Source organism: Rhincodon typus, chromosome 6 (genome assembly GCF_021869965.1).
Source record: "Rhincodon typus isolate 14 chromosome 6, sRhiTyp1.1, whole genome shotgun sequence".
Classification (NCBI taxonomy): domain Eukaryota; kingdom Metazoa; phylum Chordata; class Chondrichthyes; order Orectolobiformes; family Rhincodontidae; genus Rhincodon; species Rhincodon typus.
This window is the reverse complement of record NC_063337.1, coordinates 38,293,409-38,306,708: the sequence shown is the minus strand read 5'-3', so window position 1 is coordinate 38,306,708 and position 13,300 is coordinate 38,293,409. Positions and strand designations below refer to the sequence as shown.

The window sequence follows — 13,300 nt, the reverse complement described above, 5'->3', positions numbered from 1 at the left end:
CAGGCATTTATGGCAAACAGACTTACAGCCAAATCACATAATTGTCCAGAAATTACAAAGCATCACCTCCCCTATCAGCTTTGTGTTAATTTATTATTCAATGCCATTCTCCCAAAACTGTTGGTCCGATGCCTCTGTCACACTGCTTCATACTAATTTGTTCCTCTCCTCCGCGCTGCTTTACATTACTTGAATGTAGATGGTGCCAGTCCATGGGCTGCTTTCTCCTGGATGGTATCGAGCTCGGAGTATTGTTGATGTGATATTCATTTAGGCAAATGTGTTTGTTCACGTTCCTGACTTTTGCCTTACAAACATCTTACAAGGCTTTGGAAAGTTAGGTGGACAGGTAGTTTCCACAGATTTGTCAGCCTCTGATCTGTCCTTGTAGCCGTATTATTTATATAGCTAACCCAGCTCAGTAACCAGTCAATGATGATCCCCAGAATGTTGACTCGGGGCATTCGGTAATGGCAATGGTGCTGAACATTAAGGGGTGATTGTTGGCTTCTGCTTTTATTGGAGAGGGCCTTTACTTGGATTTACTTCCCACTTATCAAAGTACATGAACGCCAACTGGCTACAAAAAGACACGACCAATACTCACTCATCTCAATCCACATGGACAAGGGGAACCATGACTTCGACTGGGACAACACCAAGATCCTGGGACAGGCTAGGCAGAGACAAGCATGGCACTCCACGCAGCATGCTATTAATAAACACATTGAACTCGACCCCGTATACATTCCACTAAGGAGGAAACCCGGAAGTGAGGCAATCCATCGCAACGGACCCCAGAGTTTAAAAACCAGGCGGGAAACACACCGACGCTTCATCAGAGGCTGCACTGAGGATGTTACCAAGCACGGTAACGAAACGTCTACGGAACAACCAGCTCGGCGAGCCAACCAACCTCAACACCCACAACCCGAGCTACAGATCTACTCCAAAACTTATCAAACTAACCATGTTTTCTATGGATGCATGCAGACCCAGACTATTTCAAAAGCTGAGGAATTGCAAATAGTGCTGAACTTTGTGCAGTCAAACTTCCTGATGTCTGACCTTATGATGGAGAAAAGATCATTGATGAAGTAAGTAAGTGCTTGTATCTGGGACACTAACCTGAGGAACCCCTGCAGTGATATACTGGGGCTGAGATGCTTGGCCTTCAACAACCACAACAATTTTTCTTTGAGCTAGTTATGGCTAAGAAAAAAAATAAAGTGAAGAGCTATCCTCACTTCTCCCTTCCCAAACTCCAATGATTTCAGTTTTACTAAAGTTCCTTGGTACCACACTTGGTCAAATGCTATCTTGACATCAAGGACAGTTATTCCCATCACAACTGAAACATTCATGGTCACTAGATAGAATGTCTATCTTACCTGTTAACTGAAGGATTTGCCCCCAAAGTAAGTAAACTCTGATGCATTTTAGATCTAGAACATCAACTTTCTTCCTTTCCAGAGAAAATTCCTCTGCTGAACTAAAATTCTGGAATCATTGGTTAATAGTAACTTCCTTTTGTTTTATACACAGGATCAACATTTGTTGAATTTTCTAACATATATCTTAAATAAAGTTGTTCTGTTTTATGTAATCTTGTAACACAGCAATTCTCCATGAGTTGCATAAATACTGTTGTGTCATTCATTTCTCAAAGTGAGGTGCAAGTAGAATCTGTAGGACTGAGCACATGAATCATCTGGTACTCATCTCTTCTCCCTCCCAAAACAATTAAACAATATTTACTGAGGCAGGTAGTAGGATCCTGTTCTAAATAATTCTTTTGGACAGTAAATAAATGATTTAACACTGGTCATGTTATTCACGGAGGTTAAAAGTTCAAATGTTATACATACCATTTGAAAATGATGTAATGAACAAGAATATTTAGAGGAACTTTTAATTAAAAAATGTAGATATGTTCAAATAGGGAAAGTCACTGAAACAAAGTGTCCAATGGCTTCAAAAGTCACAAAGGTGCTTTTGGGCGAGAATGCATACATGGAATTGAGATCAATGCAAATGGAATCGTTTTAGAGTGGGGATAATCGTTTTTGGAATGATTTTATTCCTTTTAAAATTAGGGGAAAATCAAATGATTAATCCTGGTGAATTCACTTAAGATGAATGTAATACTTCATGTATGAAAATTAATGCACGTTGATGAAATAGTTAGTACATCACTATTTATATTTGGCATTTATACAGGTCCTCAAAATAAAGATATGCAGTAATTTCTTATTGGTTGGCCTAAAAAGATTTCCGAAACATCTGTATCTCAAACTCCAACCACAATATGCAACTTGCAGGAATCACAACTGCAGCCAAAAGATCAAATTGCAAGCAATCAGCACACTGATTTAAAAAAAAATATTTTAAACCCCTAGATGGCTTACTCAAAAAAGGAGGAGGAAAATACAGTGGGAAATAAAGCTTGAACGTTGCAGACAAGAATGAGGAAAATAACTAGATTTAGCACTTACAACATACAGTCAATCAATGGTAATGAATAAATTCATAATTTAAACTCTACCTTTATATGTCTGACTTCAGAATGTAACTCATGAAGGATCTTCTTTGGAGCTTCTTCTTCATGATCTTCATGAGATGGAAATAAAAAATACATTTAGACTTCTTCGGATTTATTGGGAAAATTCAAAGCTAAAGTTATAAATCAATGCACCAAATTAGGAAACAATATATTAAAATCAGCACAAGACAAGGTATACATACAGAATACTGTTAGGTAACAGCTGAAATTTTAGCCAGAGAGGAAGCTTTATGCAAAATATTTCCTTTAACTGGCAGTTCCAAAACATTTTACAAAGCACAATTAAGTTGCAAGTGGCCACATGGATACAACTTTTAAGGATTGCATCATTTTAGTAGAATTGATTATTTTCCCATTACAACAGTACTTTAACTATTAATTTGCCACCTTACCAGATTTGTTATTCAAAGCATGATCTAGGTATTTGGTTTCGTTCTCCAAATTTATTGCGAGGGTCCTCAACTTGGTGAAGAAATTATGTATTGGATCCATTGAGAATAAACTATTTAAAAAAAAAAGTGAAAAATGCTTAAACACCTACAAATTCCTCAACTGTGAAAGCTGCTGTCACGTCATACATTTTTATGCTGCGCTGATTAATAAATCAAAAGATTAGGACCTTTAACAGACTACTATGAAGTAGCTTTTAGGAAAGCAATTAAACATTTAATCGTTTATAATGCCACCTTGCCTTAGTTTACAGAAGTATGTTACCCATCTAGAGGTTCACAGATCATTATCCATGTGACTCGCCATCCTTTTACAGACATGATTCATTACAGTTGGGCATTTATCTACCAATGCAACCATGTGTTCATCTTCCACCAGTCTAGGTTTATGCTGGCACTTCCTTTACTCTCCACACTGCACCATACTTCCAATTCCATTGGTTTTTCCTTCCAACTATAAATGCCTTTCCTCCTAACCATTTTATGCTCTTGCCTTCTGCTGCTTTTATTCCACCCTTCTGGCCACCTATTTCCTAGTTTCTTTAGCACCATTCGTACACAAGTACTGTTGTTAATAAAGTAATCATTTTTTATATCACAAGGTAGCCAAATATTTGAAATGTTAACTAGCATTGGCATGGAAGGGAAAAGGGCCCCAGTCAGAACTGATTTTGTCAACAACGCTCTTAACCAATTGGGCACCAAAACAATGATCAACATGATCGTATATCCAGTCAGTTCCAAATTGTAGATGTAAACAGATTTCCTGTTAGGTGTATCAATACTGGTCACTCCCATAAGTCTATTGAAGGTTTCTGCACATACAGTTCTCCAATCTTTCAGAAGACAGAAACAGTTGGCCTGACAGTCAGACATAATGGTTGTTGAATAAAAACAGTCAAAGCATTCCAACTTGCAACACTGAAATTCATTTTCCCATCAAAACTTGTGATAGAGCATTCACTTCATTATGTTTTTAAAAGTTTTACTGTTTGTGTTTCAACTCCCATCATGACCTTTTCACCCATATTCACGGAGTCAAGTGAGATGTCAATTTTAAGATTTGCATTCTCGTTTACAAATTCTTCCAAGCCTTGCTCCTTTCTTTTACTCTCCTTCAGACCTACAACCAACGTTCCCTCTAAGGTGTGCGGCCATGCTCAAGGCTCCAAACATGACAGGTGCGCCAACACATTGGCTTCTGCTTTTGGAAGCTGCTGTCGCATTCAGACCTCAGATATGTACAGCAGAAAAAAAGAATTGGTGATGATGGTGTGAAATAAAAAGGCAATTATTACACTTCCTGTGATTGAGTGAAAAGGAATCCCTGGGAGGGTAATAACGTGTCGAGGGTAACAGAGGAGCGAACAAAGGCACCAGAGAGAAGACGCCATTAAAAATACTGATGGAGACTAGGGGGAGAAATGTAATTTGTTCTAGTGTTATGCTGGAGATGGTAGAAATGGCACACAACAATCCTTTGACTAGAGTAGCCAATGGGGTCGAGAGCGAGGGAAGAGAACCCTATAATGGTTCTGAGAGGTATGGGAAGTGAGTTTGACTTCGTCGAGGGCTCTATCCACCACAGTGGGCAATTGCTTGGTTGAGGAGAAAGGAAGACACATCATAAGCACCATCACGGAAAGTGTATCATCAGAACAGTTGAAACAGATGCAGAAATGGCGAGAATACCATGCAGAATACACATGAGTACATGTAAATGAAGTAGCTGTGAGAATCAGTGGGTTTGTAATGAATATTACTAAACATCCTATCCGCATAAATGGAAACAAGAAATGCAGGAATGGGTGGGGTGGGTCAAATCAGATGGAATTGGAGAAGGTAAGAAAAGGGTGGAAATGATTGCAAAAGAAAACGTGAATAATTTTTCCAACGTGATCAGGAAAAGGCACCATTACAGAAAACCAGAAAAAAAGAATGCTATTATGGGGGCTTTTACCACCAATACCCAATAGTATCTGTGTGGCATGTACCAAATGTACTGCAGCAACTCACCAAGCCTCCTTTGACAGCACCTTCCCAAAAGCACAACCTTTAGGCAACAGGCACAGGGAATGGATGGGAACCATCACCTATTGGCTTTCCCCCCCTTCAAGTCATAGTACCCTGAATTAGAACTATAATCACTTCCTTCACAGTCACTGGGTTAATATCCTGACAATTCCTTTCCTATAGAGATGGAGAGTGTGAAGATAAAATCCAATACAAGGGTCCTGTGCTTGAACAAGGGGAACTACAATAGAATGAGGGAGGACTTGGCTAAAGTAAACTGGATACAAAGATTTTATGGTGGGACAGTTGACGAGCAGTGGAGGACTTTCAAAGCAATCTTTCCAAGTGCTCAGCAAAAGTATATTCCAATGAAAAGGAAGGATTGTAAGAAAAGGGGTAATCTGCCATGGGTGTCTAAAGAAATAAGGGAGGCTATCAAATTGAAAGAGAAGGCATACAAAGTGGCCAAAAACAGCATGAAACTAGAAGATTGGGAAAACTTTAAAGGTCAACAGAAAGCCACAAAAAGAGCTATAAGGAAAAGTAAGATAGAACATGAGAAAAAACTAGCACAGAATATAAAGACAGATAGGAAAAGTTTCTATAAATATATAAAACGAAAAAGAGTGGCTAAAGTAAACGTTGGCCCTTTAGAGCATGAGAAGGGGAATTTAGTTATGGGATATGATGAAATGGCTGAGGCATTGAACAGGTATTTTGTATCGGTCTTCACAGTGGAGGACACTAATAACACGCCAGTAATAGACAAAGAGACGAAGGTAGGTGAGGACCTGGAAACAATCATAATTACGGAAGCGGTAGTGTTGGGCAAGCTAATGGAGCTAAGGATTGATAAGTCTCCTGGCCCTGATGGAATGCATCCCAGGGTACTAAAAGAGATGGCGGGAGAAATAGCAGGTGCACTGGCGGTAATTTTCCAAAATTCGCTGGACTCTGGGGCAGTCCCAGCAGATTGGAAAACAGCAAATGTGACGCCACTGTTTAAAAAGGGAAGTAGACAAAAGATGGGGAATTATAGACCAGTTAGCTTAACCTCTGTAGTGGGGAAGATGCTCGAGTCTATTATCAAGGAAGAAATAGCAAGGCATCTTGATAGAATTTGTCCCGTTGGGCAGACGCAGCATGGGTTCATGAGGGGCGGGTCATGCTTGGCAAATCTTTTGGAATTCTACGAAGACATTACGAGCGAGGTGGACAATGGGGACCCAGTGGATGTGGTGTACCTAGACTTCCAAAAGGCCTTCGACAAGGTGCCGCACAAGAGGCTACTGCATAAGATAAGGATGCATGGCATTAAGGGTAAAGTATCAGCATGGATAGAGGATTGGTTGACTAACAGGAAGCAAAGAGTGGGGATAAATGAGTGCTATTCTAGCTGGCAGTCAGTGACTAGTGGTGTGCCTCAGGGATCAGTATTGGGACCGCAATTATTTACAATTTATATAGACGACTTGGAGCTGGGGACCACGTGTAGGGTGTCAAAGTTTGCAGATGACACTAAGATGAGTGGCAAAGCAAAGTGTGCAGAGGACTGTGAAACTTTGCAGAGGAACATAGATACATTGAGTGAGTGGGCAAAGGTCTGGCAGATGGAATACAATGTAAATAAATGTGAAGTCATACATTTTGGTAGGAGTAATAGTAAAAAGGATTATTACTTGAATGGTAAAAAGTTGCAGCACTCTGCTATGCAGAGGGACCTGGGTGTCCTTGTGCATGAATCACAGAAGGTAGGTTTGCAGGTACAACAAGTAATTAGGAAGGGAAATGGAATTTTTTGTCCTTCATTGCTAAAGGGATTGAAATAAAAAGCAGAGAGGTTATGTTGCAGCTGTACAAGGTGCTGGTGAGGCCACACCTAGAGTACTGTGTGCAGTTTTGGTCTCCTTACTTGAGAAAGGATGTACTGGCACTGGAGGGGGTACAAAGGAGGTTCACTAGGTTGATTCCGGAGTTGAGGGGGTTGGCTTATGAGGAGAGACTGAGTAGATTGGGATTATATTCATTGGAATTCAGAAGATTGAGGGGGGGGATCTTATAGAAACATATAAAATTATGAAGGGAATAGATAAGATAGAAGTAGAGAGGATGTTTCCACTGACAGGTGAAGCTAGGACAAGAGGGCATAGCCTCAAGATTAGAGGGAGCAGATTTAGGACTGAACGGAGAAGGAATTTCTTCACCCAGAGGGTTGTTAATCGATGGAATTCCTTGCCCAGTGAAGTAGTTGACGCTACTTCAGTAAACACTTTTAAAAAAAGGTAGATTTTTTTTGAACAATAAAGGAATTAAGGGATACGTTGAGAACGCGGGTAAGTGGATCTGAGTCCACGAAAGGATCAGCCATGATCTTATTGAATGGCGGAGCAGGCTCGCAGGGCCAGACAGCCTACTCCTGCTCCTAGTTCTTGTATAGCATGGTGGTGTACCTTCTCAGATCAATTGCAGTGTTGAAGGCAGTAAGGGCAATTAGACATTGCCAACAAATGTCAGCCTTATCAGTGACACCCACATTTCATGAAAGAATAGGAACCCTTCAAGCCCTAGTATTATTCTGGTAAATCTGCACACCCTTCCAAAGTCAATATTTTTTCTACAGTTTCATGTCAAAAACAGAACAGCATACCACATGGAACCTGACCAAGGCCCCGTAAAACTGTACCACAAGGTTTCTTCTGTTTTGAATCTCAACAACTCAAACCAAAAGGCCAATATTTCACTAGTCAGTTTTGACCACATTTCATACTTGTGCATTAGATGTTACTGATCGTGGAAATGGATACCTAAAATTTCTTTTCTCATCACAAAGAAAATATTTCATTTTGTCTTTATGATTTAAAATGAATGTCATTGTAATCTTAGCTTGAAATCGAGCTACCAGTTTTGTTTACTCACTCAATTTGTTTTGGTCATTTCCCATCATCCTCCAACCAAACACACACACACACACACACACACACACGTTGAAGAAGTGTCTATTCTGGCTCAGTTATTCTTATTTTTCCCTCAAAACCAGAAGATTGTGAATTTGAGGCACACTCCAGAGAGTTTAAAACAAAAGCTGTGTTTAGAATCATGTGTAATACTGAGGAATTCCTTGTAACCAGCCATCTGCAACCAGTCTCTAAAAATCCCTTAGCACTACTTCTATGGTGCCCTGGCCAATAGTTAGCAATCAACCACCATCATAACTTATCTTGTCGGTGTCACAGTCCTATTTGTGTACCTTGCTGTGCACAATTTGACTATTATACTTCCTATATTAACATTAGTAACAACTTGTTTAAAATTAACTTATTTTGCTGTAAACATTTTTGGCATTTCTAAAGGGCTGAAAGCTGCTCTATAGTTGCAAGAGATAACAGTGTGGATCTCTACAGTTGCACGTATTTCTTCCATTATTCCTCATAATTTAATGTAAACCTGTTGATTTAGGTGTATTGCTGCATTCGACCCAAATCACACACAATCAACACCCGCGCACTCAACATTAAATAATTGGTGAGTAATAACTAATAAAGCAAGTTCTGACTAAGGGCTGTTCATTTACAGAAGTTTCTGCTTTAGTTTCAGCAGTGGCTCCAATCAACAAGGTGAAACAGCCTCTGCCTAAGAAAATTAAAACTCATTACATTCAGACGCAATAACCACGGATCTTCATTCACATTCTGAAGACCTGACTCCAGGACGGGAACCAGTTGAGGACAGCTCAACGAATCCGTCCATCAACCTTTCCGTTTTGAAACATTGCCAAATATTGTACAAAGTTAGCACACTACCATAAACAACTACCGTTCACACAGAAATCAAAAGACGATATCTCATTACTCTTACCTTTTGATATCCCCAGCGATAAAGCTCACTAACGTTTAAACTCACCACCGATACAGTTGGATCCTACTACAACCTCGCGCCACTCAATTTAAAATCAGCTTCAAGAACGGAACCCACTAACCGCGCCTGCGCATACACCATCACACACAACGGTCTGTTAAGGCACATGCGCAATTACCATCTTCCTTTTCCCCAGCCCCGGCTGCTTATAGTGATTGTATGTTTATCACCTTCTCTTGGAAGTTCCACCACAATCACAAAACGGATTGTGTGAAAACGGGCCTGCTCTAAAATTATGATCTGGCTGTTCTGCTTAATTTGATTAGTTTCCGTAATATTATCTCAAGATTTAGTCCTCCAACGTCAAGTTCCAGCAAAAGGAGAATTTTCAGAATCACAGTGAGCCCCAAAATAATTGTGAGACTTGCACTGATGTTAAAAAAAATTAGAGAAGCAGGTCTGATAGCAACTATGGAAAGAGACTTGACACTCATTAATTTTGTTTCACTTCAACTCCACCTGTTTGCACTATCCCCGTGTCCTTTTACCAGTTACCAGATAAAAACCAAAAGAACTGCGGATGCTGTAAATTAGGAACAAAAACAGAAGTTGCTGGAAAAGCGCAGTAAGTCTGGCAGCAATAGTGAGGAAAAATCAGAGTTAAAGTTTTGGGCCCGGTGAGCTTTTCCAGCAACTTCTGTTTTTGTTCCTTCAATTACCAGATGTTCACTAAGCTTGCAGAGATAGGGAATTCCAAAGATTCACAACATTTTGAGTGAAGAAATGTCGTCTTATCTCACTCCTAAGTAGTTGATTCTGACTTCATTTTCTCGATCCCCGAGCTGAGGAAAACATTTTTCTCAGCATCCACTATGTCAAGTCCCTTACACGTTTTGTTATGGACGGGGGAGCGATAATTTGAATTGTATTTCTCCCCTTCTCTCAGTACAGAGAGTAAATTATTTTACAAAAGGCTGAGAGTAGGGTCCTCCAAAATTCTCTGTCTGTGAATCCGATTGAAAAATGACCCACAACAAAATATTTAGGATTAAAACAGAACATTCAGACTTGGGATGGAGATAGTTAATTGTTGCAATATGCGCGCACGCAAAGGATATGAGGAAGGGGAGAAAAAGGAAAGTTTACAAGTAATATCTTTTTAAAGAATTCAAAGATATGGACATTAATTAATATTATTTTTGTCTAAGTCCAGAAAGTTAGTGTCCAGTCCTTTTGATAGAAGTTCCCATTCAAGTGTGTGTAGTTGGCTAAAGTTGCAGAATTCCTTTTAAAGACCCAGCAATGTTAGGTTGGTGTATAGCTATTGTTCATTTTTCAGGTAAATACAAATTTTCTTCCAGAACTAAATTTTAAAGGACATCTAACCTGTTTAAGCATAGCTAAGACTGGTGTCTGGTTGTGATGTCCCAGTTAAGTTCTTATCTGACACTGAAAAAACTTTAATTATACATATCTAAACTCTCACCACAGTCCGGTGAAAACCTAGTCTACTTTAACATAAGTTTGTTTTCAAAAACCAGAGGACTTCTGTTATCTGACGGGCCTATAAAGAGCCATTTTCATTTTGACAGTTGGTTTCTGTCCCTTGGGCCCAGGATTCAGTGTTCACCTGGAGAGATAAATGGAATTATTAGTATCTCCACAAACAAAAGGAGGCTAAGCTTCTATGCAGCCTTACTCTTGCCTTAATTTACCTTGGCTCCCGAGGCCAGCTTGAACTGGTTGCAGACACTCAGGAGTCTGCGCATTGACAATGGATCCGAGCAGAAAATGGCAACATCATTAATCTACAGGGAGGCACTGACCTGCAGGCCTCTGTGGCCTGGAATAGTCACCCCTTTTCCTTCTTGATAGACTCGGCAAAAGCTCTGTACAATGCAAAAACAAAGCAGGAGAGAGTTGCAGTCCTGCCTGTCTCTGGATCTGATGGGTAACTTTCTGATTCCCACCCGTTGATTAAGACTGTCAATAACCGTGAAATGCTACAAGAGGCTGGTCATGGCCCACATCAACTGCAGTCTCTGCCTCAATCCCATACAGTTTGCCTACTCACATAACAGATCCACAGAGGATGCTGTATTCCTCACCCTGCACTCATCCCTGGAACGTCTGGACAACAAAAACACCTATGTCAGACTCGCTGATTGACTACAGCTCCGCCTTCATCAACATTATCTGCTCCAGATTGATCTCAAAACTGCATGACCTTGGTCTCAGCTTGACCCTCTGCAATTGAATCCTCAGCTTTCTGACCCATAGGCCGCAATCAGTGAGGATAGGTAACTGCACCTCCTCCACAATAACACTCAACACTGGGGCCCCCCAAGGATGCATCCTCAGCCCCCTACTGTATCACTGTACACCTACAACTATATTGCAAAATTCCAAGAGAACGCCATAAACAAGATCACTGACGACACCACCATAGTGGGACAGATATCTAACAACGACGAGTCAAAATACAGAAGGGAGATAGAGGACTTGGTGATGTGGTGCAATGAAAACAATCTGTCTCTCAATGTTGGCAAACTAAAGAACTGATCATCAACTTCAGAAAGAATGGAGGAGAACATGTCCCCCATCTACATCAATGGAACTGAGGTTGAGAGGGTGAAGAGCATCAAGTTCCTCAGAGAGATGATAACCGATGACCCGTCCTGGACTTCCCAAGTCAATGCAACAGTCAAAAAGGCACAACAATGCCTGTTCTTCCTCAGGAGGCTCAGGAAATTTGGCATGTCCATAAGGTCAGATGCGCTGTTGAAAGCATACTATCTGGGTGCATAACGGCCTGGTATGGCTACTGCTCTGCCCAAGACTGTAAGAAACTACAGAAGGTTGTTTACACAGCCCACACCATCACAGAAGCCAGCCTTCCATCCATGGATTATGTTTATACGGCTCGCTGCTGTAGAAAGCAGCCAACATCATCAAAGATCCATCGCACGCTGGTAATGACCTCCTACTACCTATAACCTACAGTCAGGCAGAAGATACAGAAGCCTGAATACACACACAAGCAGATTCAGGAACAGCTTCTTTCCAGCTGTTGTCAGACTGTTGAATGGTCTGTAGCCTCAAATAATGTAACCTGCAATGTGACCTGTATGCTTCTAAGTCTTTTTGATCTGTTTATCCTTTGCTTGCTGTGATCTGCTTGTACTGCTCGGAAACAAAGCTTTTCACTGTATTTCTGTACGTGACAATAAAAATCAGTCAATACTGAATTTGGTGTAGAGTAGTCAGATCCAATTCTGTAGGTACGCCCATAATGCAGTAGGAGAGTAATTCTAGAATTTCGGCCCAGAAGAACAGAGATTTAGTTCCATAACTTATGGCTGTTGACATTTCAATACATCTTCTAGATGATAGAGGAAATGGGTTTGGGAGATGCTGTCAAAGGAACTTCGGTGAGTAGCTGTAGAGTATCTTGTAGAATGAATGGGTTGATTGCCTTAATAAAACTGATGAAGACAATATACAGCGTTCTCCTATGGCATTTCTCTTGAAGTTACCAGACTCAGTACATCATGTATTTCTTCTAGTTCTGAAACCACACGGTGATATGGGATAGATGTATTTAGCAGGTTCTGCAGTCTGACAAGGCTAACAGAAATAAATACTTTACCCAGTGTGAAAATGCGTCAATAGCTGTTGCAAAGTTGCAATTTCTGCTGATTCTCTTGTTCTTTTACAGGGTCACAATTTTTCCAATAAGCAGAGGATTTATCAGGTACCAATTCCTAAAGAATTAACATATCTATAGTGCCTTTACTCTTCTCTGGAATTTCTCTGGAATTACTTTTCTCTGGAATTGTTGTCAAAGCTCTTTCAAAACGGAGATCTTAACTGGCACTACTAAGAAAGGAATCAAATTTTCAGAACTTGCAAGGAGAATAAAACAAATTTGAAAGCTGGATTCAACATTTTTGTGTAGCTAGAAAGGAACGCACTGTATACAAATTGGACATTCTAATCTTTGGCACTCGTCCATCTATGTGACATGATGGATATGCGACATGTCTATTGGCAATAGATTAGCATTAACATCTGCAGCCTTCCATTTTGTAAGATAATTGTCTGTGCTATGGTGGTCAACCCTGCTAAGCATCATCTAATATGGTTCAGGAGCCCCACTCAGGTATAGCAATTTCTACTGCATTTGCTGTAGAGGATGACAGTGGACTGAAAGGTTTTGGATTCACTGTCCTCTGTTTTCTTGAGACCCTTTTCTCAGCCAACTAACTTTTTGTTTCTGCTGACCTGTTCCAATGCTTTTTCATATAGTCAACTTCCAGACATCACAGCCTACTGGTTACAATCTCCCAGTGTTTGCAGCATCCTCCATTTTCCTATCTCACTTACTGGTGTCGTGGTAGACATGACAAGGAGGCTGTGA

General features: G+C 40.4%; 1 protein-coding gene across 4 annotated transcripts in view; it reads right to left on the bottom strand.

The window, feature by feature from the left end:
• Positions 1 to 8,996, bottom strand: part of ska3 (spindle and kinetochore associated complex subunit 3) — a 54,188-nt gene extending 45,192 nt beyond the window's left edge. For all 4 annotated transcript variants that reach the window (XM_048598118.1, XM_048598117.1, XM_048598119.1 and 1 more), the window contains exons 1-3: positions 8,881 to 8,996; positions 2,956 to 3,065; positions 2,546 to 2,610 (exon numbers count right to left, since the gene is read on the bottom strand). In XM_048598118.1, coding sequence (XP_048454075.1) covers positions 2,546 to 2,610; positions 2,956 to 3,055 — 165 coding nt within the window. In that variant the 5' untranslated portion in view covers positions 3,056 to 3,065; positions 8,881 to 8,996. The remainder of the gene's footprint in view (positions 1 to 2,545; positions 2,611 to 2,955; positions 3,066 to 8,880) is intronic.
• Between the last annotated feature and the right edge of the window lie 4,304 nt (positions 8,997 to 13,300).